General features: G+C 44.6%; 1 protein-coding gene across 2 annotated transcripts in view; it reads left to right on the forward strand.

Moving 5' to 3' along the window:
• DNAH7 (dynein axonemal heavy chain 7) overlaps positions 1-21,909 on the forward strand; it is a 78,346-nt gene extending 56,437 nt beyond the window's left edge. For both annotated transcript variants that reach the window (XM_032965426.2, XM_032965427.2), the window contains exons 51-64: positions 1,323-1,449; positions 2,189-2,383; positions 5,082-5,174; positions 6,025-6,201; positions 7,447-7,608; positions 9,326-9,526; positions 9,955-10,116; positions 10,585-10,770; positions 11,555-11,692; positions 12,784-13,014; positions 13,114-13,266; positions 13,430-13,607; positions 19,815-19,918; positions 20,455-21,909. In XM_032965426.2, the coding sequence (XP_032821317.2) occupies positions 1,323-1,449; positions 2,189-2,383; positions 5,082-5,174; positions 6,025-6,201; positions 7,447-7,608; positions 9,326-9,526; positions 9,955-10,116; positions 10,585-10,770; positions 11,555-11,692; positions 12,784-13,014; positions 13,114-13,266; positions 13,430-13,607; positions 19,815-19,918; positions 20,455-20,661 (2,314 nt within the window). In that variant the 3' untranslated portion in view covers positions 20,662-21,909. The remainder of the gene's footprint in view (positions 1-1,322; positions 1,450-2,188; positions 2,384-5,081; positions 5,175-6,024; positions 6,202-7,446; positions 7,609-9,325; positions 9,527-9,954; positions 10,117-10,584; positions 10,771-11,554; positions 11,693-12,783; positions 13,015-13,113; positions 13,267-13,429; positions 13,608-19,814; positions 19,919-20,454) is intronic.
• The last annotated feature ends 2,455 nt before the right edge of the window (positions 21,910-24,364 follow it).

Genomic DNA, 24,364 nt, shown 5'->3' on the forward strand with positions numbered 1-24,364 from the left:
TACACACATACACACGTATGTGTGTGTGTGTGTAAACTCACTCGCATAACATTTTCAACTGTTTCAGCGAGAGTACATTTTATATGAACTGGTAGTGTGCACCGCTGAATAATTGAGGCATTTAATTATGTATTTGACTGGGTGTGAAGTTCATTATATAAATGCATATACTGTATAAGTGATAGATTTTGAATGCGCATGTTCACACGCCGTTACGTAGTTGCTACGCAAGTGTCATTTTACACCGTGGACACCCTTGCAAATGAGACATTCCATCTCAAGGGATTTTCTGGGTGAAATGCTTTATGAAATGAAAATCAAATCGAAAGTGGATCCTGAGCACCTGGCGGATGGAGGTGCGAGGTGGCCAGATGCTCGGGAGGTCCGAGCGCTGAGCCGGCACCGCTGAGATCCTACGCTCCGATCCACGCTGCTACAGCCGCCCTGAGTGTGACGCGTTGTCCCTCAGTGCAGCACAGTTGATGGTGGCAGCATGTTTACCAAAGACTGCTAAATGAACCCGTCATCTTATGTTATTTTATACTCATAGAGTGCCTTGGCTGAAGGCGCTTTACATAGTTTAAAAGTGGTGGCAAAAATAGAGTGGTTTAGATGGTGACCGCAACAGAGGACACGTGGGGTCACGCAAGGGCAGGGGAGGGAAGAGGAAGGAAATGGGCAATAGAGAAGAAGTGAGGCTTTAAGAGGGGAGTTAGAGGAGGTTAAGGTGGGGACTGCTTAATGTTCAGGGGAAGGTTATTCCAGTGGTAGGGTGCACGGAGGGAGAAAGATCGTAAATTAGATTGGGCACAGGGAGAAGGAGGGACATAATTTCAGCAAATTCCAGCTCTGACTGTCATGCAGCCATCTACTAGGAGAGTGGCTGGGATAGTGTGACCTCGGCCATAAAAAGTAGTGGTTGTCCTATGGGGAGATTCGCTACCGTCAGAGAAATGTCCAATTTACACTACTGGCTCAGAGCTGTAAACACAGTCCATGAGCAGAGCCTTAATGATCATTGGAGCAGGAAGTCACTTCCACTTTTTGTTTGACTGCATAATGGATCACAAAGCAGACAGCCTGTGGAAGAATCTCTTCCCCAGTCAATCTGTGACACGTGGTGCACGCTCCCTGCGACATTCCCATGTGAACCCTTCAGGTCCCAATGGTGATCGCACCATTGGGAATGGGGGAAAAAAAACACAAATATCGTACATTAATATGTATATATCACGGGCAGCATGTGCTACCAATGTGGCCTAATTCGAATGAGTCAGTACATACTACAATATTCATATACGTGCAATATTTCTCCTGTACAGGCTCCAGACACTGAAAGACCACTTCACCTACTCCTTGTACACAAACGTGTGCCGCTCTTTATTTGAAAAGGATAAGTTGCTGTTTTCTCTGAGCCTCACCATCAACCTGCTGAGACACGAACATCTGGTGAGTGCTGCCGCGAGGTGATTGTAAAGAGGACGACGCTGTTACCACCGCCGTGTTGTCCATGATCTGCAGCTCCTTGCTCCTAGTTCACGTCTAGCTGGTGCATTGTGTCAGTGAATTTGCTGATGACGTTTACCCTTACAACCGAATTAAAAACATTATTTACTGATACTGAGTTCGCTGATAATACTGCCATCGCACATTTGATTGTTCAGTAAAAAGGGACAGCGAATACTTAAACGATATTCACATGTATTATTATTTGTTTTGTATGTTTCTATTGCGACGAAACGCGAGCCCGGTACAATTCGCCAATGAACTTTGGAGAGGGGGGGGCGGAACAGAATTTCCCCAAGAATTCCAATTCAGCATGATGGCACCTTACGCATTCAATGTGCCAGGAACTTTAACTATTTAACTTTTAATTCAAATAAATGTATGCGTGATACGTCTTACATTTTTGAAGGGTTCATCTCTTAATCAATATCTACTCATGGGTGACTGTTCATATACCAATTTAAGATGTTCATCTGGAAACATTCTGAAAAGTTACTTTCTATCAGGGCCCCTCAGAGTATACAGCGAAACAGTGCAGTCTTCAACTATCATTCGCTTCATCTGTGGCCCCTCTGTGTGCCCTGAAGAAGGGCCATCGCCTGGAACGTCACCTATGTATTTTATTCCTTTATACCTGGATGACGAGGAGCCCACGTATGCTGATTGTGGGTGCGCTGTATAGATTGATGAAGAGGAGTGGAGGTTCCTTCTCACTGGAGGAATTGGCCTGGACAACCCATTCTCCAGTCCGTGCGCCTGGCTGCCTGCCAAGGCGTGGGACGAGATCTGCCGACTCGACGCTCTGCCCTCCTTCCAGGGCATCCGCAAGGAATTCATGCGCCTCAAGGATGGCTGGAAGGACGTGTACGACAAACCTGTGGGTGAACACACAGACCCCCCCTGTCTACACACTGTAGATGTGCGGTGTACATGAAAACGATGATTAAGGCTGTAAGTCATTGTCAAAGTATAAGTAACCTTTTAAATGGATCTACTCGTGAGTAATTCACCATTTGTTTTGTTATGAATTGAGGTATTTCACCGAGATCATTCCTTGAGATGGAACATCTGGTTTTCAAGCATGTCCATTGCTAAAATAAAGTATTTAAAACTATTTTTTATTTTAGCAGGTAAGGCCCACTGAACTATATAGCTCTTTTTCAGAAGCGACCTGGCCACAAATGATCACTCAATGAAGTGACTTATCACGTGGAAATTGATAGCAGCAGCCAAATACTCTACACGCATGTTTTTAAATGTGGAGGGAAAAACCGGAGGACCCGGAGAAAAATCCACACGATCACGGGAGAACACGCAGACTCCAAATATACAGGCGTTTTCAAGATCGGGATCGAACCCACAACCTCCTCCATACCATGCGAGGGAGGTAACATCTCGCCATAGCTATCACGTAACGACGATGGTGCACACATAGAGAGTTAAATTCGTGAGCTCACTGTCACACAAACGGTGTCTACGAATGTGCACCGTCACTGGTGCATGCTGCACATCGCACGTTTGATGGGGGTTTTTTTCCTATCGTAACTTAAGTAGTTTGAAGTAATATTGATGCATATTATTGACGCAAACTGTTGTAAATATCTTGATTGGACTTTTAATATTTGTGGATGCCTCAAGGGCAACATGTTATAAAATTTCTATAATTTTGACAACTAATAGAGAGACTCAGTTAAACCTCGTTTGAGCTTATATGGCTGAACAGAAATAACGATGGTGGATCGCTCACTAATTCACTCCAGTCACTTGCTCACCAGTGTGGGCAGTCACCTCCGTATCACTCTTCTATTGCTACTGCCATAGTTACCATTGTGTGTGGGTATGTTGAACTTCTTTCACACCGTATTCAGCCAACTATTAATTGGGAGGTGTGAAAGGTGTGAACCTCACTTGTTGAGTCTTCCCCCCCCCCCATGTTGAGGACTGGTCCATACCAGATTGACTGTTTCGTCTCTGATTCACGCTGTGTTCACTCTAATTTAATCTAATCTACATAGCTTACAAACGATGACAGAAAGGAATGATGTAGTTGACAGGGGCGTATGAGGATTGGTGAATGAATGACACCGATAGTGGTACATGGGATCACCAAAGGATAGGGGAGGGACGGCAAGGAGTGGAGGAGCGAGGGGAGGGAAGAGGCAGAGAATGGACAATAGGGAAGAGGTGGAGCTTTAAGAGAAGAACAGAATGAGGTTAAGGAGGAAGCATTGGTTAATGCACAGGGGAAGTTGATTCCGATGGAGGGATGCAAGGAGGGAGAAGGACCGAAAACAGAATTGGACACAGGGAGAAGGAGGGACAGGGAAAGACAGAGAGGGAACGAAGTGGACGAGAGGAGGGGACGTGGAAGGAGATAAGAGAGGCGAGGTGATGAGGTGGGGCAAGACCATGAAGAGATTCAAAGATGAGCGTCAACTATATGAAGAGCCAGTGGTGTAGTGAACGGAAAGCCAGTGAAGTTGAAGGAGGAGGGGTGAAGTGTGAGATTTAAAGGGGAGATTGCAGATCACAGTGCTCCTCATTCCACTTCACTCACACTGCTCCGTTTTGGCATTCCCTTCTATTCTCTTCCCCCACCCCCAAGCTCTCACAATAACTTTGCTCATTTCAAGAAACGTGTAAACTCTTGCCTAATGCAGCCTTGATCATGCTGTTTGTTGCTGGCCGCTTGACCCTTTTGGCCTTTGGACATGCGCTTAGCAACTGTTTAAGGATGATATGTATGAAGAGCATCTCAGGCAAAGTGGGCACAATGCTCAAGACCGTCGCTCCCAGTGCGGATGGAAAATCCCCAATGATCCTACTGTCATTGAAGGATGCACGTACTGTACTGTACAACTTAAATTACTTCTCGCATCGTTTGCTTGTTTAACTGAAATGCTGTGTGCTTGCAAATGTTGCTGATTGTTATGTTGCTGCATTTGCAGGCCGTCCTCTTAGATTTTTCCATTTCGTTTCATTCAATTATTTGCCAGTTGCATTCTCAATATTTTGTCTGACGTATCATCCCTCGTCATCCCTTGTTAAGCACCACCATTGCGGTTGTTATGGGCAGGTCGCCCTTCAAAAAGAGCTGTTTAGCACGGTGGGCCTTACGTTAATTTCATATTTCATGATTTGTTACAGCAACATTAATCTACTTTAATCCAACTATGTATTTATCCAGGAAAGCCATAGTGAGTCACATGACTCTATTTCAGGAGAGTCTTGCATTGGGACTCTCCAATCAATGAGGAAACCAGAGCACCCGGAGAAAACTCACGCATGCGAGAGGACAAAAAACTATCCCCGTACAGATAGAAACAGATGGCGATTAAGTCCACTTGCAATACTGCCTTCTGGCGAGCTAGGGTCTGGCACCTCCTCGACGCCCACAGTAAGGGATTTTCACAATATCTGTGCGGTGATCCACCAACCTTCGCTGCTGCTTCCACACAGCGCTGGATCGCAGGCAGCCATGTGCAACGTAGCCAATGCCGCCCGGGCTCGTTAAGTCTCAGACAGAGTCTGTGTACGTGTATCGGGGATGAAAATATCTTGTGGCGAGTGTGCAGGAGCCTCACCACGCCATGTTCCCTGGGGACTGGCAGGGCAAGCTGGGCCACTTCCAGCGCATGCTGGTCATCCGATGTCTGCGGCCGGACAAGGTGACCGTCGGGGCGCGTGGCTTCCCGTGACGTGTTGTCGCAGTTGTGTCCGTCGTGGGCGTCATCTCGCTTTCACAGAGAGCAGCACTTGTGGCTCTTACCAAAGTGAATCGGGCTTGTTCAATGGCAGTGGGCAAGCCGGTAATCGTTTGCAGAGTCGGCTACCGATTCCAAAACTTGGGAGCGGGTGATCGATCCCAGTGGCGTCACCCTTCAAACCGCACGGCACGTGCGGACAATTGGTCAGTGGCAGCCCGCCTTTACGCACCAGCGCCAGGCCCAAGTCACCACGTGGGTCATTGCCCTCGATTCTCAGTTACAAAGTGAAGGTGCAGCTCTGCAATTGCTCGCACGTGCCACTGCTGGTGGAAGGACCTCCATGAGAGGGAGCTGTCGAGGATATTTTGGTCTACTCTGCCACGCTGACTGGGACGTGTTGGAAGAGGTGGGCGTACCCACAGTTTACCCCACCACACGCGACCTGCTTGATCAGCTGTGATGTAGCCATCTACACTCCTGGATGGACAGACGCAAGGGGGGCATGGGGGAGGGGGGCGTTTAAGCAACTCCCCCCCCTTGTTTCAGCTGCCACGCCGGGAGATTTCAGTCGAAGCAGCGACCTCCAGGTTGCAGATCCAGTGCGCGAATCCTTATGACACAGTGGCGAACATATTAAGTTCGTCGGTACACATATTTGTAAATAAACCAGTGACTACTTTTTTTTTCACGCTATTACCAGTAACGCAAACCTCACCCACCACCCACCCCCCCCCCCCGTTTTTTTAAACAACCCTGCAATGAATACACCGATCGCCCGTAATCGTACCCCTTGCTCCCCTGCCTCCACAAGGTGATCCCCATGGTCCAGGAGTTCGTGACGTCGAACCTGGGCCGCGAGTTCATTGAGCCTCCTCCATTCGACCTGGCCAAGGCGTTCGCCGACAGCCACTGCTGCGCGCCGCTCCTCTTTGTGCTGTCGCCCGGCGCCGATCCCATGGCGGCTCTGCTCAAGTTTGCCGACGACCAGGTGCCCAGCGTGGGAACGAACCGTGCCGTCGGGAAATAAAATCCGATCACGGGCGCAAATGGCATCGGCGCCATTCCCATGTCCGGCAAGGCTATCGCGAAGGATGGCGTCATTTGTTCCGCAGACATATAGTCTGCAGTAGTTTCGCAGGAGGGGGAGAAGTTGCTTTGTGGTTTTCATCCCAGTTGAGTAATTTATGGATACACTTTTTGGATTTGGCAAATATGGGCCGTAACTCTGGCACACAGTGGCCTACGCTATCGAATGATGTCCCGGGATCTTTAACCTCCACTGTGAGCAGATGGCATGTATATTGGTGGTTAGTCCAACCTGCAGTATTGACCAGTGTGGTCTGCTGGAATCGAACCATGACAACCACTTTACACGAGAAATCAAAAGCAGTGCATAGACACAAATCGATATTAAATCATATCATACCATAGTAAGTCCTCGCTTAACACGTGTTCACACCATGACGCTGTTCTTCCGCACAACGCTGAACACGCCCATTATAACGCGGGGCACACGCCATTATAACGCGGAAGTTGCCCATTATAACGGGATTTCTGAGCTGTCGACAATGAACTACCTTCTTGAGCCACAAGGCTGAGCAGTGTGATGTAGTACGTGGAACGATATAGTCAAGCGGCGGAATACCATCAGTTATTTGTCCTGCCATCTTACTGCGCATGCATACATCTTATCGCGCCAAACTTTATTATTTCATTACTTAAGGGGAATTTTTGTTCACTGAACGCAGCAGTTTTCAGGAACTAATCTACCGCGTTAAACGAGGACTTACTATATATTAGAAAAAGGTTGCTGGCTTCCTGCCTGGATTCCTGTGTGCCTGGCTGGCACGCAAGTGCACATATGCGCGATGGCATCACCCACATCCCACACCGTCAATACGTGCATTTCGCTGATGTCACACCTCTTACCCACCCAATATCCACCCCGGGCGTAGATCCTGCACCGTCATCCTCTCAAATTGGATATTTATTCCACAAAAGTTTTGCGGGTGGGCGGACAGTAATATCCAAAGGACGTGTGGGCTTTTTGTTAAATTATGCATGACTACTGTAATGTTATATGCTGTTGCTATCAAAATCAGTTACTCTTATCTACTGGCATGCAGACACTAGTTATAACCCATGACAAAACCCTGAGGGAGCACGAAAATCGGTTCTGTGTGGAACATGCGAGTGACGGTGGTGATGTTTAGCTGATACTCTGTGCCCACAGGGGTTTGGTGGTTCCAAGATGAGCTCCCTGTCCCTGGGTCAAGGCCAGGGCCCGATTGCCAAACGCATGCTGGAGCAAGCGGTTAGGGACGGCTGCTGGGTGGTGCTGCAGAACTGTCATCTGGCCACCTCCTGGATGACCACACTGGACAGCATCTGCGAGGTATCGACAATCAACACTGCTCACTCACGCTGCGTAGCTAAGCGCCCGCCCACTCGCTCCTGTGTCACCTGCTGCTGGATTGTGGCTGACACCGTTGTACAATAATGCGCTGTGCAGTAGCGGTGGACATCTAGTCACGGTGATGTAGTGGTTTCTTGGGAGTAGCTTTTGTGTTACTGTTCAGGAAATCCTCACCTTAAACATCACCCTTACTATAAAAAAATGCCAGTGGGTTTAACACATAGGCTTTCTACATCATGAGGCCTCCTTTGCCAGTACCAAAATATAATAATAGGTTTTTTCCACTTTTTTCTGGCAACAAAACTGAAACCTTTTTACAAGGAATCATGTTTACATTAACCACAATACCTGCGGTCAGAATGCAAAAAAAAACACACTCTGATAATATATGCATTGTCCTTGAAACTGATTGGTCCACACCAGAGACAGCTTTCCTTAGAGCCTAGTCTCATACGGTGTGTGACCAGATGCGCTTTTTGCTGGCTTCCTGCCTGGATTCCTGTGTGCCTTTTGGCGTCATCTGGTTGAACACCGTGTGAGACCAGGGTCTAAGGAAAGCTGTCTCTGGTGTGGACCAATCAGTTTCAAGGACAATGCATATATTATCAGTGTGTTTTTTGTTTGCATTCTGACTGCAGGTATTGTGATTAATGTAAACATGATTCCTTGTAAAAAGGTTTCAGTTTTGTTGCCAGAAAAAAGGGGAAAACCTATTATTACATAGGCTTTCGCGACCAATAGCATCCATAATATAGTGGTTTTTTTTGGGTTGGATCGCGTAAATATAAATTTGGCATTAAACACACCACCACCCGACACAGCCAATTAGTAAGGTTTGTCACGTATACAGAACATGCCAATTCGTTACTAATACAGCACACTGGTGTGTTGGAGGGCAAATCCACAACATTTACAATATGATTACAACGTTTCGCCAGTATTTACAATTAGCATTATCAATGGGTGTTCGATGAAAATCCTAATCCTCGGGTGGTAGCACGTTTACAGCTTGTTGAAGAGGTTCACGGTTTGAATTAGATAGGCCACCTTGATGAATATTGCCGGTCTTTTTACCGTAAAATGCGCACCGTCTGCATCACAGTGGACCCTAGAGATCCTGCAACGTTATTCGAAAAAGTAGACCATTGTGTGTCGGCGTCATGGTCTAAAATTGCCGAATTTGAAATATGATACCACAAATTAGTTAATTGGAATCTACATAACAATGTCACCCCTGACTTAAAACTTTGGTGACTGCAGGAATTCATATTCTTGGTTCTTTCGGTAAAGTCACGTAGATAATTTTTATTTGATTTAATTAAAATTAAAAATACATTTCAAATGAAACGAAAAAGCCCACGACGTTTCGATCGCAACACAAGCGGTCTTCTTTCTCTCCGCCTGATGAACACCGCTTGTATTGTGATCGAAACGTCGTGGCTTTTTTGCTTTTAATTTTAATTTTATTTTCTATCTACGTGACTTTACTGAAATAACCAAGCATATGAATGTCACCCCTGCTGTATATCTACTGCAGACTACAGTACGTGCAACACAGCACCTTCGTGATAGCCTTGCGCTATAAGAATGGCACAAATACCAAATGTACGAAACTATTATCATCTTGCAGAAAAAAAACATTTCATAGTGAAGAGAGCAGAGTGCTCTGCGATGTGAGCTGCGATTTTGGTTTTAGGAGCTGAATCCAGAAACGACGCATCCAGACTTCCGCTTGTGGCTGACAAGCTACCCCTCAGCTACCTTCCCTGTGGCCGTGCTACAAAACGGAGTCAAGATGACAAATGAGGCACCAAAGGGACTCCGCTCGAACATCACCCGCTCCTACCTCATGGACCCCATCTCTGACCCAGACTTCTTCAACAGCTGCACCAAACCAGTAACGATGACCAGCACTGCTTGTTCCACACGCCCAGATTATTAACGTGATTTTGCATCCTAGCCTTGCCACATTTAATATTTACAAAGATTGTTAAATAACCAAGCCTTAAAACGTCACAAATATGTTTTCTGTGTTTATGCTGGTCTTTATATATGTAATTAATAGATGTTTAACAGCACATTCACGCTAGCACGGCCTCTCGAACCATGCATGATGTTCAATCTTGATTTTAAGCTTTCGTGACTGCAGGAATTCATACTCTTTGGTTATTGCGGTGAAATCACATAGATAGAAAAAATAAATAGTTATTAACTAGTTATCTACGTGACTTTTCCGAAAGAACCAAAGAGCATGCATGATGTTACTTGCTCTGCATGGCGTCTGGTGACGATGTCTGCAAAGTGATAGCTGGTGTCTGTGTGCAGGGAGAATTCAAGAAACTGCTGTTTGGCCTCACATTCTTCCACGCACTGGCGCAAGAAAGGAGAAAATTTGGACCTCTGGGCTGGAACAATCCTTACGAATTTAACGAAACAGACTTGCGCATCAGCGTGCAGCAACTCCACATCTTCCTATGCCAATACGAGGTGACATACAACTACAACGTGACTTGACATATATTACCATGTGAGTGCCTGGGGACTCGAGGCATAAGAATTGTGATGAGAACCACTCTAAGCTCATTTGAGGAAGGATATGCTGATCTTGACCTTGACCTCTACTCTATGATTGTAGCGCCGATTATCATGGCGCTACAATCATAGAGTAGAGGTCAAAGGGGCAATTGTCCCAGGTCTCACCCAAAAGAGGGCCCCACTCACGGGCCCGTTTTTTGTCACGAATGAATAAGGAGGCCCTACGTGACATTGTGTCCTGGGCCTCCAGGAACCTCTGGGCAGCCTCGCCGATTATGGCTCGTAAAGTAACGCCACAGGAAAACGGTAAACCTAGTTTACTTGTTGAGGAAATTCCGTCGAACTCTTGCTCATTGCATTTAGTATCCTGCTAGAGCCACGAAGAACAACAACAACGAAAATGTCTGCTGTCACATGCAGGAGACGCCGTTTGAAGCTCTGCGGTACATGACGGGCGAGTGCAACTACGGAGGCCGTGTGACGGATGAGTGGGACCGCCGCACACTGCGCACCATCCTCAGCAAGTTCTACTGCGAGGACATCGTTACGAACGAGCAGTACCAGTTTGACAGTAGCGGCCACTACTACGCTCCCCCGGATGGTGATGTGAGAACCGCTAACCTCCTATCTCTACTCGCATGGCTTCACTCCTTGATTCCTCCATGCGTGTTGAGGACTCGGTCTACCAAGCATCGACTGTCTCGTCTCATTCCTGCATGCTGTGTTCAACAAACATGCTGCAGCACATAACAACACACTCACTGACATTCCGTCACTCACCCATTCACTCACACACCCACTCATCCACTCACTAAACCACCATGCTGCAGCACGCAACACTTATCTTTCCGCTTCTTCCCTCGCGCTGCTCGACTTTAGAATTCCCACCATCGTCTCGTTTATCACGTCAGATTAGCACGATTTGCTACGTGCGGTGCGAAAGAAGTTCAACATACAAACATCCAACCATTGCTCAATTCTGGAAACGTGTTAATAACTCTTACCTATCACAACTATGACAGCGCTCTTTGTTGCTGGCCGCTTGCTGTGTTGGGCCTTTGGGCCTACTGTGCTCTGAAACTGTGTAAACAAAAGTATCTGCCAAGGCCCTCAAGGGTGCCACCAGCAGTATTTCCTCCAGGCCCATTGCTGTCTCAGGAGAGACCTCCGATTGGAGTTGGGTAACCACTGTGGTCCAAATGCACGAACTGTCCGTGATTATCCCTGTTGCTCGAGTGTAGCGAGCACATGGTGTCAACCCCGTCACCAACGACTGCACACAAACACCATCACATTAAACTTGGTTCTGCACTTAATTTGGCAAGAGTTCCAATGTTGTGTTTACAAATAAACGAGTAAAAAGTATATAAATGCTGACTGTGTTCTCCAGTACGACAGCTACCTGGAGTACGCCAAATCCCTCCCGATCAACTCTGACCCAGAGGTGTTTAGCATGAACGCCAATGCCGACATAACCAAGGACCAGGCCGAGACACAGCAGCTGTTTGACTGCATCCTCCTCACCCAGGTATGGTCAGTGGTCATTTCATAATCGCTGAATTTCGCCACAAAACCTGCCAAAATGTCATGAATTCCCAAATCTTCGAACAGTCAATACAATGCAATCATCAGAGTGCATTTTAGGACAGCTGAAAATAAATATCAAGTGTCATCCTAATGCTTAAATTACGAGTTTGGGATTTTAACATTTCGGTTTTCAGAGTTTGAAGGACAATTTCACATCTCATTTTTGAATGTTGGATAATTTTCACGTAATAATTACATTTGTACATAGCCAACCGTGCTAATCGGAGGTGGGGGGGAAGGACAACAAACTAAGCAGATAAAGCAGTTATTCTGCGAACAAAACTGATGATGTCATCCAATGTCATGTGACAAAAATTTTGGCGGGACAATCAGAGAAGTGACGCGGAAACAATGTTGCGTCCTTTGACGTCATAGTTACAGATCCTAAATATCCACTGAATTTGGATTATCCACAATTTTGTATCACAGCCCTATTTTTCAGATTAACTTGACGAATTGTGGTTTATGGACACACCGTCGAAACAAACATTTCCAATGATGGAATCCAGATACAGTTAGGTGCCATTGTTTTTAGTATTTAAAGATGCACATTACTGGCAAATGCACTATATTTGTGAACTAAACTAAGCATAATGCAAGTGAGCATGCGGGTCCATAAGCTAAACAGAACCATTCCCTGATTTTTAATGACTCTTATTGATAACAATTCCACTTATTTTTTTCACCATAATTCAGAAGCATATTTGCCCTCGCGTATAAAGCCACCGAAGAAATTTGTGTGAAACCAATGTACAAACAATGTTACGACTCTCAAAACATGAAATTGGTATGGTAGCATTTTTCATATAATCCAGCTTAGCAAATAGTGTGTTTTGTAATTCATATTCTGCATCTCAAACCGCTGTCGAGGCACGGGAAACTAGACGAGCAGGAAGGCAGCCGGAACCGGCGCTAACAATTCGACAATCTTTGTGGTCCTGTTTTGGATTGTTTGGCGAAACTTCATGAACTGAACGTGTACGTGACGCACCGAAAGGTGACGGTGATGATTTCATTTCTGGCCTTTCCCAGTCACGGACGTCCAGTGGGGTTGGCAAGTCTTCGGATACGGCGGTGTACGAGGTCACCGACGACATTCTCGGCAAATTGCCCAGCAGCTTTGACATCGAGGCATCGATGCGTAAATTCCCCACCACCTACAGCCAGAGCATGAACACTGTGCTGGTGCAGGAGATGGGCCGCTTCAATGCTCTGTTGGGCACCATTGCTACGTCCTGCGTCAATATCCAGAAGGCACTCAAGGTACTCCACAGAAAACACCACCAGTCCGAGCAGTGTCGTGAATAATGCGGCATGGGTCCCGTGTGTTACTCACGCAAGTGTCCCTGTGTATTGGACTAGGGCCTGGTGGTAATGTCTTCAGAGTTGGAGGAGGTTGTGAGCAGCATTCTCAAAGGGAAGATTCCTGGCCTGTGGATGAAGAAATCCTACCCGAGTCTTAAGCCACTTGGCAGTTACATCAATGACTTCCTGGCAAGATTGAAATTCCTTCAGGTTACCTCAGTTTATTCTGTTACAATTTCAACACAATAAAATGTATTATAACTAAAGCATTTTTAATTAATTTGACCAACCTATTATGTTTGCTTTTGGACTGTGGCTTACAAGTAAGTTGTGCTGCAGAGTGTTGACACAAGGGTCTGCCTCTCTGCTCCAGGACTGGTACGACAATGGCACACCCAACGTCTTCTGGGTGTCCGGTTTCTTCTTCACACAAGCGTTCTTGACAGGAGCTCAGCAGAACTTTTCCCGCAAATACACCATCCCCATCGATCTTCTCGGCTTCGAATTTGAGGTTATGGATGACAAGACGTACAAACAAGCCCCTGACGACGGTGGGTCTCCAGCACACACCCCTTGCAGGCTGGCGCAGTGGTAATGCTTGTGCCTCACAGCAAGTAGAGCCTGTGTTCAATTCCTGACTCAGGCACCTTCCTAAGTGGAGTTTGTATGTTCGCGCTCCCCGTGTTCTGCATGGGTGTCTCCCTGAGTTATCCAGATGCTTCCATTGTAAAAAAAAAAAAGATCATCCCTCTGGGGTCGATAAAACAATAACCACTTTTTTCTCTTCTTTGGTTCTTTCGGTAAAGTCATGTAGAATGAGAATAAAATAATAAAATAAAACAATAAAATTCTCACGACGTTTCGGCCACAACACAAGTGGCCTTCTTCAGGTGAAAGGAACAAACCTGTCGGGACGACAGAGCTACAATGAACGCTGCTAAGATTTGCAGCGTCTTTTAAGCTGGTTGAGAGAAGTGAGGCACCTTGACAAAGGGGTTTACATATCAAACAGGAGAATTTAGCATTGAAATAGTTGAGGGATTAGCTTGTGACTGGTCACAGAAATAGCTATGTTAAAGTTAAAGCCTACACATCCACAGAGGCACCTAGTGCATGGACGCCAAAGGGGCTGCAACAACTCAACTATCATACAGTAAACAGATGTGAAAAGAACCTAAGTCTAAATTACATCAATATAGTAAATGTACTCAATATATTTTTCAATAAGCAGAGCTATTAACAGCAACTGGGTATACACTACACTATATAATGAATACCATATAGTAAACAGATAAAAAACTAAAATATAAACTACCTCAATATTATCAATAAACTCTATATATTCTCCAATCAGCTGAGCTACCAACAATAAGTCGTTATATATCACGATGCTATATGGCGAAAAAATGGATGGATTCTTACCCTCCACGTCAGCACCACGGACCGCTACGAGCCCCGTTCAGACGGACGAGTCCATCATGGTCGGAACAGAGGAGAGATTCAGCTGCGAGGTGCTGTTATAATCATGTTATAAACCATACCTGTAACCGTGGTGTGAGAAGTATTAAGAGTCAATGCCAGCGAAAGAGCTGCGGTCTGAAGGTCACCATAAAATAATTAATTATGAACAAAAATGGTTTAAAACATCTTTCCAATGGTTACTAAGCCAGAATCCATTTTCTCGGTTGAAATTGTCTCTGTGCTTGTATATGTGGATAGCCTCATGAACGAATCTCTCATGGTAGCCGGTTGGCTTGCAAAGAACCTCCGTCTTGGAGAAATCAATGTCATGTGAGCCCACTGAATTATAACAGTGATCTGCCACGGCGGAGGAGTTCGTTCTACCGTGTTTCCAGTCTGCTTTATGTTCGCGGATGCGGTCCGAGATATGTCGTTTGTTTTCTCCAATGTAGCTACTACCACAGAGGCACTTTAGTTTGTAAACGCCCGGGTACTGTATGTCTGGAACTAGCATCTTTTACAGATAGAACCAGATCAGAGATTTTATGTACTGTGTTGAATCGGACCTGGATCTTGTGTTTATTCAGGATTTTGGAGATCTTTTTAGTGACCCCTGCAATGTAGGGTAAGGTGATGGTTTTGAGTGGCTCCACAAGAGGATCCTTCTTCATGACTGGAGTGATGGATTTGCGGATTGTGTAGTCGGAGTAACCATTAGCCCTGAGGTCCTGGTGTACGTGTTTGAGTTCACTGGTAATGTGTTCCTGGTCGGAAATGCATTGGGCTCAAGTAAGCATCTGTATGGGTAGCTTTCCTGTAGACAGAGTGGCTCATTGAGCCATCAGGTCTCCTTTTAATTAAGACATCCAAAAAGGGTAGCTTGCCATCTTTTTCCACCTCCATGGTAAATCTGATGGCTGGGTGTATGGAATTGATGTGGTCCCGGAATTGGTCTAGAGCAGGCTGGCCATGTGGCCAGATAACAAAAGTGTCATCCACGTACCTTCCATAAGGTCGGGCGTAGAGTGGCTTAGTAACCATTGGAAAGATATTTTAAACCATTTCGGTTCTTCATTAATTATTTTATGGTGACCTTCAGACCGCAGTTCTTTCGCTGGCATTGACTCTTAATACTTCTCACACTACGGTTAATGGTATGGTTTATAACATGATTATAACAGCGCCTCGCAGCTGAATCTCTCCTCTGTTCCGACCATGATGGACTCGTTCGTCTGAACGGGGCTCGTAGCGGTCCGTGGTGCTGATGTGGAGGGTAAGAATCCACCCATTTTTTCGCCATATAGTATCGTGATATATAACGACTTATTGTTGGTAGCTCAGCTGATTGGAGAATATATAGAGTTTATTGATAATCTTCTTTGGTTCTTTCGGTAAAGTCACGTAGAATGAGAATAAAATAATATATTGATAAAATAAAATAACACAATAATATTCTCACGACGTTTCGGCCACAACACAAGCGGCCTTCATCAGGTGAAGGGGACGAGACTGTCTGGAGAACAGCGCTGGAGTGAGAAAGCCACGTTGAGATCACGACCTTTAAGCTGTGTGAGAAGAAACAAAGCGCCTTGACAAAGGAATTAGCATATAATTTAGCATTGAAATGGCTGAGTGATTAGCTTGTGACTGGTCACAGAAAAGGCTATGTTAAAGTTAAAGCATACACATCCGCAAAGGCACCCCTTGACAAAGGAATTAGCATAGAATTTAGCATTGAAATAGCTAAGTTAAAGTATACACATCCGCAGAGGCACTCCTTGACAAAGGAATTAGCATAGAATTTAGCATTGAAATAGCTGAGTGATTAGCTTGTAACTGGTCACAGAAATAGCTATGTTAAAGTCAGAGCATATACATTCACCGAGGCACCTAGTACAAATCAAACAGGAGAATTTAGCATTGAAATAACTAGGCGAATTTAGCATTGAAATAACTGAGTGATTAGCTTGTGACTGGTCACAGAAATGGCTATGTTGAAGTTAAGGCCTACACATCTGAGCTATTCACAGTAACTGGGTATACATTACAATATATAATGAATTCTATATAGTGAACCAATAAAAAATACTAAAATATAAATTACCTCAATGTTATCAATAAACTCTATATTATCCAATCAGCTAAGCTACCAACAATAAGTCGTTATATATCACAATGCTATATGGCGAAAATGGGTGGATTCTTACCCTCAACTTTAGCAACACGGATAGCTACGGGTCCCGTTCAGACGGACGAGTTCATCCATGGTCGGAACAGAGGAGGGGGAGAGAGACAGCTGCGAGGCGCTGTTATACTCCATGTTGTAAACCATACCATTAACCGTGGTGTGAGAGGTATTAAGAGTCAATGCCAATGAAAGAGCTGCGGTCTGAAGGTCATCGTAAAATACAATTAATTAAGAACGGAAATGGTTTAAAACATCTTTCCCATGGTTACTAAGCCAGAATCCATCTCAGTTGAAATTGTCTCTGTGCTTGTATATGTGAATGGCCTCATGAACGAATCTCTCATGGTAGCCGGTTGGTTTGCAAAGAACCTCCGTCTTGGAGAAGTCAATGTCATGTGAGCCCACTGAATTATAACAGTGATCTGCCACGGCAGAGTAGTTCGTTCTACCGTGTTTCAAGTCTGCTTTATGTTCGCGGATGCGGTCCGAGATATGTCGTTTGGTTTCTCCAATGTAGCTACTACCACAGAGGCACTTTAGTTTGTAAACGCCCGGGTACTGTATGTCTGGAACGGCATCTTTTACAGATGGAACTAGATCACGGATTTTATGTACTGTGTTGAATTGGACCTGGATCTTGTGTGTGAACTCAAGCACGTACACCAGGCTCTCAGGGCTAATGGTTACTCCGACTACACAATCCACAAAGCCATCAATCCAGTCATGAAGAAGGATCCTCTTGTGGAGCCATTCAAAACCATCACCTTACCCTACATTGCAGGGGTCACTAAAAAGATCTCCAAAATCCTGAATAAACACAAGATCCAGGTCCGATTCAACACAGTACATAAAATCCGTGATCTAGTTCCATCTGTAAAAGATGCTGTTCCAGACATACAGTACCTGGGCGTTTACAAACTAAAGTGCCTCTGTGGTAGTAGCTACATTGGAGAAACCAAACGACATATCTCGGACCGCATCCGCGAACATAAAGCAGACTTGAAAGACGGTAGAACGAACTCCTCTGCCGTGGCAGATCACTGTTATAATTCAGTGGGCTCACATGACATTGACTTCTCCAAGACGGAGGTTCTTTGCAAACCAACCGGCTACCATGAGAGATTCGTTCATGAGGCCATTCACATATACAAGGACAGAGACAATTTCAACCGAGAAGATGGATTCTGGCTTAGTAACCATTGGAAAGATGTTTTAAACCATTTCCGTTCTTAATTAATTGTATTCTACGATGACCTTCAGACCGCAGCTCTTTCGCTGGCATTGATTCTTACTACCTATCACACCACGGTTAATGGTATGGTTTTCAACATGGAGTATAACAGTGCCTCGCAGCTGTCTCTCTCCCCGTCCTCTGTTCCGACCATGGATGAACTCGTCCGTCTGAACGGGACCCGTAGCTATCCGTGTTGCTAAAGTTGAGGGTAAGAATCCACCCATTTTTCGCCATATAGCATTGTGATATATAACGACTTATTGTTGGTAGCTTAGCTGATTGGAGAATATAGAGTTTATTGATAACATTGGGGTAATTTATATTTTAGTATTTTTTATTGGTTCACTATATAGTATTCATTATATATTGTATTGTATACCCAGTTACTGTGAATAGCTCAGATGTGTAGGCCATAACTTCAACATAACCATTTCTGTGACCAGTCACAAGCTAATCACTCAGTTATTTCAATGCTAAATTCGCGTAGTTATTTCAATGCTAAATTCTCCTGTTTGATTTGTACTAGGTGCCTCGGTGAATGTATATGCTCTGACGTTAACATAGCTATTTCTGTGACCAGTTACAAGCTAATCACTCAGCTATTTCAATGCTAAATTCTATGCTAATTCCTTTGTCAAGGAGTGCCTCTGCGGATGTGTATACTTTAACTTAGCTATTTCAATGCTAAATTCTATGCTAATTCCTTTGTCAAGGGGTGCCTTTGCGGATGTGTATGCTTTAACTTTAACATAGCCTTTTCTGTGACCAGTCACAAGCTAATCACTCAGCCATTTCAATGCTAAATTATATGCTAATTCCTTTGTCAAGGCGCTTTGTTTCTTCCAAAACAGCTTAAAGGTCATGATCTCTGCGTGGCTTTCTCACTCCAGCGCTGTCCTCCAGACAGTCTCGTCCCCTTCACCTGATGAAGGCCGCTTGTGTTGTGGCCGAAACGTCGTGAGAATATTATTGTGTTATTTTATTTCATCAATTTATTATTTTATTCTCATTCTACGTGACTTTACCGAAAGAACCAAAGAAGATGAATCCTTGCAGTCACGAAAGCTTTAAATCGAAATTTATTGATAATATTGAGGTAGTTTATATTTTAGTTTTTTATCTGTTTACTATATGGTATTCATTATATAGTGTAGTGTATACCCAGTTGCTGTTAATAGCTCTGCTTATTGAAGAATATATTGAGTACATTTACTATATTGATGTAATTTAGACTTAGGTTTTTTTCACATCTGTTTACTGTATGATAGTTGAGTTGTTGCAGCCCCTTTGGCGTCCATGCACTAGGTGCCTCTGTGGATGTGTAGGCTTTGACTTTAACATAGCTATTTCTGTGACGAGTCACAAGCTAATCCCTCAACTGTTTCAATGCTAAATTCTCCTGTTTGATATGTAAACCCCTTTGTCAAGGTGCCTCACTTCTCTCAACCAGCTTAAAAGACGCTACGAATCTTAGCAGCGTTCCTTGTAGCTCTGTCGTCTCGACAGGTTTGTTCCTTTCACCTGAAGAAGGCCACTTGTGTTGTGGCCGAAACGTCGTGAGAATTTTATTGTTTTATTGTATTATTTTATTCTCATTCTACTGAAAGAACCAAAGAAGATGAATCCTTGCAGTCACGAAAGCTTTAAATCGAAAAATAACCACTTTGTGGGCAAATTAACAGTCGTCCTATGGGTAGACCTCCCCCCATCATAGGAATATGGAATTTCCACGATTGGCTCAGGGCTGTAAACAGGAGATGGGTACCACCTCAATGCTTATTTGCACATGAATTCACTTTGACTTTAATTACATCTTGATTTAATTGCGTTGTACTGTTATATACAAATACAATACATGCACTGCTTTAATTGCAGGTGTGTACATCCGAGGCCTCTTCCTAGATGGAGCCAGATGGGACCGTAGGACAAAGAAGCTTGCAGAATCATTCCCAAAGGTTCTCTATGATTCCATGCCAGTGGTAAGTCATTGCGACTGAATTATTCTCACAGCTGATCCAATACTCGCCCATGCTCAAACTGAAGCCATAATGAAGACGGTATCTGTAAAACGTCTCTTCACTACGTACATTGATCACGTTACTACAAATGGTTCTCCAACTCGACACACCATATAAACACTTAAAATCCATCTCCTATATGAGTGCTATGTAATCATTGTGTTTAGAATTAGTGCTAAAATATATCTTCGTATTAACCGTTGCAGATAGTAAATACAGTCACAAAGGATTAAATTGAACAGAATTTTGCATTTTAAGAGCAGTTGCAATACATCATATGCTCAGTTACATATTGTACTGTCGTACAGCATTCAAAAAGAAACAGACATACTATTACAGCTGTCCGTTGAGTTTGGTGATCCATTCCATGGCGTAACTTTCTTAATGTATAGCGTCCATATCTCCTGAATAGGCGTACATGGTACTTGAACAAATCAAGTATTTGAGCAATTTAACATGCATTATTCATTTGGCTTGCGTGTTTTTCTTTTCCACAGATGTGGCTGAGACCTTGCAAAAAGGTGGACATTCCCGATAAGCCGTGCTACGTGGCTCCAGTTTATAAAACGAGCGAGCGGAGAGGCACCCTGTCCACCACAGGGCACTCCACAAACTTTGTCATTGCAATGGCCTTGTCCAGTGACCTGCCGGAGTCTCACTGGATCAGCCGCGGGGTAGCGCTCCTGTGCCAGCTCAGTAATTAGGGCCTCATTCCTACGCGCACATACACACTGCGCATGTGACACACGCACACTGTGCATGTGATACACACACACTGCGCATGTGACACACTCACACTGTGCATGTGATATACACACACTGTGCATGTGACACACTCACTGTGCATGTGATACACACACACTGTGCATGTGACACACTCGCACTGCATGTGATACACACACACACTGTGCATGTAACACACGCACACTGTGTATGTGACATTCTTAATCGTATGCCAACACGTTTACATGTGTTGATGTGCAACAGACGACGCAGACGCAGTTCTTTTGTAGGGGCGAAATGCCAAGATTTATTAAGGGCTAATGCCGGGAACTTATAAGGGCTTACGCCTAACAGTTGGCAATTTAGAATCTCGACAGGGGAAAGGGTACTGGGAGGTCCCTAGCGCCTCCCAGGCTATTCGTGCTCTTCCCTCAGCACCGACCGAGGGGTCATCCAACTCGGTCAGCCGGGTGAAGTAGCCCCCCTAGCCTGGTACTAATTCTCCCTACCCCGGGTCCCGACTCCTCAACTCCCTTCGATCCTGGCCCCTCTCGACGAACCCCCCCTTACGTCACGGGTACCCCCTTACATCACCGCGTCATGACGTCATCCACTCTCTCTCCCAGAGTGACATCCTGTCATCCACTACTCGTCTACACATGCGTGCACGCGGAAACACCCACAATCCCACTCTGCAGCCAGACGAGGCGATTGTGATGATTACATTGCTGGTACTTGATTATGTTATAGCACAGACGATGTACAGCTTTGCATGAAGGGATACAAACTAGAAACACTCCTACATTGTGCAGAGAGGATTTCATGGCGTCACCCAAATGGCAGAACCCACAGGAGGCTTAGGGTACATAACTCCAACCAGAATTACACACGCATACGTATTCAACACGAACACTGCACACGTGTACACAACCTAAGCTCTTACACACACAATAACACAAGTTGTTCCAGCAGAACTTCATTGTTTGAAATTCGTTCCCACACAGGGTTTTTAATGTACCCGAGGCAGAGAAAGGTTTGTGTACACACGCCCGCAGCATCCACGTCAAAGTGTCATGCCTGGGAGTCCAGATCTCACAGCTGTCAGCGTTATTCACCAAATACACATACACAATAACCTTGTTGACATGTTTATTAATTTCCCATTGTAATGCTGTATTTCAGATTTTTGTTAATGTGTGAACAAATATTAATTAAATATTTTGACCAAACCAGATTCGTGTTTCTTTTCACAGAAAAATACACCACAATGACAACTTAAATCTCTCATGCGCTCCACGAAGACTTTGTGGCATGGCAAGGGGGTACTTTGAATTCTCAGAAATTTAGTTTAGGCAAAATGAATGTTAAACCACATTTCCTGTCATCCTTTTTTTGCGTGAAATTATTACCATCCCGGCTAGGACCATCAACTCACTGCACTGTAATTACAGGGAGCTCCAAAGTACGGGAAATTGTAATCCACTATAGTCTGTGCTCCTTGAACGAAGGAATAGAAAAAAACTACACGAACTTTCTCCTGAAGCCCTCTCGTCGTGGCTGGAGGGGACTCCTTGGATTCAACCCCAGGATTTCAGCGCTGCTAACTCAACATTATGACCTCCGAGGCCCCAGAGATTAGTTCGCCATCGCTAATATTACATAATTACTAATATCAGCGACAGCGACCTAAGCTCTATTCTATCCTTGTGTGTGGCAATGTGTTTATAAGATAAATGGCAATGTTGAGGTCTGCTGGCTACGACAGCTTGTGTAGCTTTGCTTAGGAGGAGCGCAGACTGCAGTGGCTTTCTGAATGGCCCATAGTTTTGGTTGCATGGCCACAATCGCACTCCCATGTGTGTAAGTTGAACTTCTTTCGCACCGTATGTGGCCAGCCGTGCTAATCGGAGGTGGCTTGTCTTTAATTTTCCATTGATGACGGAGAATGTGTGCACGACTCTCGGTGCGTCTGTGGAAAAGTGCCTCATCTCCTGTAAAGGGCAACAGCGCCACCTGCAGGACGTTTGGACGACGTGACACCGGGCGCACCGATTTCCGATGCTTGCTCTCAAGACGCCGAAAGCATCAGAGGATGAAAAAAATAAGAGTAGGTTTTATCCTTTCTGGCAATACGACAGGTGTTAGGATGTTCAAAGACCAAATAGATACCCTTTTCATGGAATCAAGTCCGCATTAACCATACGTATTCGTGGTGAATATACATACAAACAAACATGCTCTGATAATTATCAGAGCATATATATTATAATATATGCATTGGCTTTGAAACTGATTGCCCTATAATGCTTTAGGATAAAACAGAGATATTAACATACATATAACTGCTCAACCCGAGCTATTCATGCTTTGATATTTGCATTACCTATGTGCTGTTCGCCTTTTGGTGTTCGCTGGTCTAACACTGGTGAGGCAAGGCCATAAAGAGAAGCAGCTCAGGGACGACTGGACGGAGTTGATGCTCTCAGCCAATTGCCGCACAACACAAACAATCCACTCACATTTGATCGTGCACTCGATGTGGCCAGTTCCCATTGCCGAGAATCAAACTCATCCGCGTGTCCTGCACAACGACAACAACAACAACAAAAATGACCACAGAGAAACTCAAGAACCGCAACCCAGGCATTAATCAGCAAATTATTGCTTTCACGGATTCCACGTATTCATCCTCCCAAATGTACACATTTTTAAATAGACCCCCCCCCTCTCTACATCGAATTTGAATTGTATTTTATATAGAGCGCCTTCAACTCGGGGCGCTTGACATAGTTTACAAAACGGTGACAAGAGTAGAATATTTACATTATGAGACCTCCTTTGCCAGTAACAAGATATAGGAATAGGTTTTACCATTTTAACTGGCACAAAAACTGACACCTTTATTCAAGGCATCATGTTTGTTTGCATTTTGACTGCTTGTGTTGTGGTTATTGCAAACATGATGCCTTGAATAAAGGTGTCAGTTTTTGTGCCAGTTAAAAGGGTAAAACCTATTCCTATAAGAGTAGAATAATTTAGATGGCGGGGGTGTGCACGCATTGAGGAATGATGAATAGCGATAGAGGGGTAACTTTAGGGGTCATGAATGGGCAGGGGAGAGACGCGAAGGAGCGGAGGGGCGAGGGACGGGAGGACAAAGGTCAACAGAGGCTAGCTTAGATCACAACAACAATAGCAAATATTTTCTCCTTGGGTACCCTATGCGCGACCACCCCAGGTGCGCCTATTATTAAAACGAAATAGATGACAGAACGAAGGTGACATCCCGTGTCAATGTGAATACTGTGCAGGTTCCAATAACTGGGGGTCCCGCAATGGTCCGGCAGCAGCAGAGAGGGGGGTGGGGTGCTCAATATATTACTATAAAGAAAATAATTGCTATGCTATCTGGACTTGTCTTCATAGAAATCAATGCATAGATTTATGTCTATTTGATTGTGGTTATGATTGTACTTTATTTATCCCTAATCTCTGCCATTACATACAATGAAACAAGAAACGGTAAAAAAAAGTAAAAAAACAGAGTAATGCAATACAATACACTATTAGACATTGTCAAAAATAAATAAAAAGTTCATCCCATGTGTAAGTGAATATTTTTTTTATATTTTAGGCAGGAAATTAGTTTTCAAATGTAGATATTTTTTCTGGGTTGGGACCCCC

The sequence above is a fragment of the Petromyzon marinus genome, chromosome 34 (genome assembly GCF_048934315.1).
Source record: "Petromyzon marinus isolate PM22_M1 ecotype Great Lakes invasive population chromosome 34, UKy_Petmar_22M1.pri1.0, whole genome shotgun sequence".
NCBI lineage: Eukaryota > Metazoa > Chordata > Hyperoartia > Petromyzontiformes > Petromyzontidae > Petromyzon > Petromyzon marinus.